This window comes from Poecilia reticulata, linkage group LG13, assembly GCF_000633615.1.
Source record: "Poecilia reticulata strain Guanapo linkage group LG13, Guppy_female_1.0+MT, whole genome shotgun sequence".
Lineage (NCBI taxonomy): Eukaryota > Metazoa > Chordata > Actinopteri > Cyprinodontiformes > Poeciliidae > Poecilia > Poecilia reticulata.
Genome location: NC_024343.1, coordinates 31337597 through 31342243, shown reverse-complemented (window position 1 = coordinate 31342243; position 4647 = coordinate 31337597). Strand labels below are relative to the sequence as shown.

The 4647-nt window shown below is 42.1% G+C and overlaps 1 protein-coding gene across 2 annotated transcripts in view; it reads right to left on the bottom strand.

Moving 5' to 3' along the window:
• nova2 (NOVA alternative splicing regulator 2) overlaps positions 1–4382 on the bottom strand; it is a 95457-nt gene extending 91075 nt beyond the window's left edge. For both annotated transcript variants that reach the window (XM_008426572.2, XM_008426573.2), the window contains exon 1: positions 3065–4382. In XM_008426572.2, the coding sequence (XP_008424794.1) occupies positions 3065–3221 (157 nt within the window). In that variant the 5' untranslated portion in view covers positions 3222–4382. The remainder of the gene's footprint in view (positions 1–3064) is intronic.
• Between the last annotated feature and the right edge of the window lie 265 nt (positions 4383–4647).

Genomic DNA, 4647 nt, shown 5'->3' with positions numbered 1-4647 from the left:
GAGGCTTAGGCGTCCGCTCTGCCTGAGTAAAAGTCATCAAACGTCCTACTACACTTGAGATAAGAAAAAAATGACTTAAAAATAACTTCTAACAAATTAAATAAGCTTGTTTTAAGTCCATAATAAACAATAATCAAGTTATTTTTGTTTTATTTCAAGCATTTCACTGGAAACTGGACCAAAAATACTTGGTAAAATTGTGTGTTTAGCCGGCTTTTAGCTCCGCCTCCTGCTTGTTGCTAGTCTTAAGCATGTGGTTGTCTGGCTGTGGTGCAGGCGTCCTCTCTGCCTGAGTAAAAGTCATCATCATCATCATCCCAAGCTTTTCATTTGTCTAAATGCACACGCCGGCAGAGTGTTGCGCAGGCAGCGGGAGCGTCCCCAGGGCCCCGGCTGTGGGTTTTTACATGCAGCCTGCTGCTCTGAGTGCTGCATCGATCTGCAGTTAAACACCGCCGGCTAACCTGACGCTCAACCCTCCTCAGGTGGAACGATGCTAACCAAGATGGCGGACGGTGGGGGTGTTGTAGTTGTACTGTTCCTCCCCACAGTTTCAAAGTCCTTTAAATTTGGCAAAAACATTAGATTTATCCTTTTGGAAATGTTTACTTCATCTTTTTGTACTTGAATTACACTATAAAAAAAGAGAACAGCAGCAAATTATGCTACGTTAGCTGGCTCACTTTGAAAAATGCTACATCATTTATCGTGTGCTACTGTAATAATAAATTTGTGATATCTTAGCAGCAGTAACAATAATTAGCTTGTTTACTGTATTTATGATATCATTTCATTCATGTTTTTTCTATAAAAATCATGAAACATGTACTACACTGCAAAAACTAAATTTTACCAAGTATTTCTGATCTAGTTTCTAGTACAAATATTTCAGTACACTTGACAAATTAGCTTACAAGTAACTTTTTATCAAGATAGAAGGCTTGTTTTAAATAAATAATTCCTTTATATTGATGAAATAATTATTGATCCATTGGGAAATTATTTTACTTATAACAGTGGATTAAGTACTTTTTCAACATCAAACCTCTATATCTTACTGAAAAGTAGCTTTTAAGTTAGTTTGTCTTATTTCAAGCGTACTTAGATATTTTCAGTAGAAACTAGACCAAACTTGCTTGGTAGAATTTTTAGTTTTTGCAGTGTATTTTTACTTGAGGTGTCTGAATTTCATGCCTTGCTTCTTGAATTAACATAAAATTGCTCCTTTCAGACGTTGCAGGATCATTTCTTTTTACTGTCTGGCACAGATTCAGTAAATCTCCCAGAATCCTCAGGAGGTTTTATATCGACTGTAATCTGAAGGGCTTTCATCTGAAATCTGCGCAAAATACATAAAGTCTGAATTATCTTAGCAGGTACTGTGTGTACCTTCCACTGTTTAAATTTATGCTAGCATAGTAAAGGGATGGCTCATGTTTTTATGTTCTTTAGTTGGACCTGGAGGTCTGTCAGCAGTTAATATCTCACCTCCAGCAGATTTTATTATATAATCCAGATCTGTTGGTGTTTAGAGGCTAAAGCTAAGCTAATGGCTAATCTGAGGAATGAAGAACAAAGCAAACTTTCATCCTCCTGAAACTTTTTTTAACCTTTAAATAGAAATATTTACAAAGATTGTTTATAAAACTATCAATCGGAGGAGGTGCAACACCAATTCTCTTCCCAGGAGAAACAAGGATTTAGAACGGAAGATGTAAAGAAAATTCCAGTCAGAAAAAAGGACAGATGTAATAAAACAACCTCCTGTGAACATTTCCCAGGAAAACAATCATGAGTTTCTACCCATTTTGAACATCATGACAGACTGAATGCTTATAAAACGTTTCCAACAGTGGAGTTAATTTGAAACAGGAGAAATATGATTTGGTCAAAGCTTCAGCTTTAGCCTCAAAGATCAACTTGTCTGGATTTCTGTTAAATAAAGTCATCAAGATGGTTCTCTTCTGCAGGTAAGATGTTGTTTACCAAAAGAAGAAACTGATCAAAACCAAGAACTTGGAGTATTTTTTAGTCGCATTCATTGTAAAAAAAAAAATCTGACTAAAGCGAAGCATAAGTAGCTATTCCTTAATTCTTTGTTGCGTTTAAAATTACAAATCCTACCTGAGAGCCTGCAGGACATTTTAAACGAGTTTGGAAGGAAAAGAATCTGCGCATTTTTAAAAGCACGACTGTCCCTTTAACTGTCCTTCATCTTGGCAGAATATTTAAAGGAACACTTGCACCTGTGCGCTGAATGGAGGAGTCTATTGATGGAGCGGGTAGGTGGGGGCGCATGGCCGCTTTATGCTACTGATGGTGATGGGGATGCTTGGCGCATGACAGCATGTAAACAAAAACCAAATGCGGTGATCATCTAGCTTGGAGGATAATGAACAAACATCATCTGAATGTTAAAAACGGCAGCCGAAAAATAAAAAATAACCCAAAACACAAGCAGTTTGAGCGACAGCTATAGAGCCCGGACTGTCGCAGTCTGAGCCGGGATCCGCTTGTTTTTCACAGGCCTGCGGCTCCCGTCAAGCCGCTTGTGTAACCGCGCAAACGGCGCGGCGATGGAGGCTGATGCGGGAGATTAGCACAAGGTCATCCGCGACGGGATGAGACCTGACCGGGCTGCCTGCCCGCCTGCTGGCTTTCACTTGTTTACATCCTTCACCTCGCATCCAGCATGGCGGCCGGATTTCTCCAGACGCGATCATTTATGTCATTTGACAAAGAAGGTAAATAAAAATAGAGGCTGAATCGTGCGCAGGAAGGAAGGAAGGAAGGAAGGAAGGAGGGGAAAGACGAAGGCTTCCCTCCAAATCCCTGCGCGCTTCATTGTTTCCTTCCCATCACAAGCGGCGACCCGTGATTATTTTACTGCTGATGGGAAATGATCGCCGCTCATGAGGGCGCGGGGAAAAACATCCCCTCTCAGTTTAAAGCGGGTTTTTTTCCCCTCCTCCCGCTAAGTTTTTATCCATTTCTTAGAATCAACCTGCGTTTCGGTTCAGCCGCGGCTCTCCCGTCCAGCCAGCATCCCCATCTCTGCTCTTACCTCCCGTGTTTGTGCGCTTGGTGCTGCTGGCCTCCGTCGGGGTCTCCAGGGGTCTTTTACGCGAATCCGGGGGATCGGACTCCATGTGCGGCTGCTGACTGTGATGGTGGGGACTTGAGAAAATGCCGTTTTGCTGCACAGCTCCGCCGGCCATCATTTTCGAGCTCGCTCTTGGATGCTTAAGCTGCGTCTGCGCTTAAATCCCCCGTCCGTGTGCGTGTGTGTGTGTGTGTGTGTGTGTGTGTGTGTGTGTGTGGTGTTTTTTTTTTTTGTTTTTTTTCTTCTTCCTCCCTTTCTCCGCTGGTCTTTACGCAGCGCAGCCGTGCAGATGAGTCCTGGGAGAAAGCGAGATCGCTTTAAGAATGGGGGAAATACGCCTTTTTCTTACGGACGGAGCAGGTTGAGATGCTGCGCAGCGACGGAAAGATGGGAACAAAAATCCACCGGATCCGCTTCCTGCGGGAATATTATAACTATAACAATAATAATAATAAAAAATACTCTTTCTTCCAAGAACCTTCAGACACGCGGGCTAGGATATGTGTATCATTCCGCTCATGTCCGGCAGAACAGGATGGCGGCGCTCCTCCGCGAACAACGAAGAAAACAAGAAAAACAAAGGAACAAACGAAACAAACAAAAAAGGAAAACAATCGGGGTTGTTGTGGTAATGTGTGTGTAAAAAAAAAAAAAAAAAAAGGAGGAAAATCCGAGCGTAATCTCAGTGCGGTTGTCCGCTTCTGGCTCCAGGAGGCGCGGATGAAGACACCCCGGGGAGTCGGCGGGCGGCGCGGGTCCGGAGCTGCAGGAAGACGCGGAGAAAGAGGCGTGCGGTTCGGCTGACTCGGTGAAGATGCTGCAGTCTCGCGTTCAGAGCATCCCTCCTCTGACTGGCTGCTGGAGGAGGCGCAGGGCAGCGGCTGACGACACTGGGCCCGGTGATGCGTTTACGACGGCTCGGAAATCCCGAAGCGTCGCCCTCCCACCCCTCTAAAAACTCCCACTTTTTGATAAGAAACACGCCATCAGGCGGGTTAAAGCTCAAAACATCAGGTGCGTTTAGGTAAAGATTGGCTTTTTAAATAATTAATTAGAAAATCATGAAAAGGTTGATTTACTTCAGAAATGTAAGGTGAAATCGATTCACTAAATTACACCTTGATTAACTTAGTTTAGAAGAAAATCACCTGCTGACTTAAGAGGCAAGGCAGAAAAAGGTAATTACCGTAGACTATTGTTTCCAAATGGAAAAGGAAAGTTTAGTGGAAGGAAAAAGTGTGGTAGAAAAAAATAACAGCAGCTTTTATAGGATTATGAAACAAACCTATAAAAGTTTTTTTTAACTTTCTTTCTATAAAAGAAAGCTGCTATACTTATAACACTGTAAAAACTTTCTTAAGAACAATAAAAACAATTAATATTCAAGTATTTTCTTTTGTCCTTATGAGTCACACTGTCATGGGGAAACCTGCTGATTTGTCACTGACAAGATGGAAAGTTACAAAATGTCATTAAACAGTTAAGTTGTTTGAAAACTATTGTTTCCAAATAGAACAGGAAAGTTGAGTGGAAGGAAAAAGTAT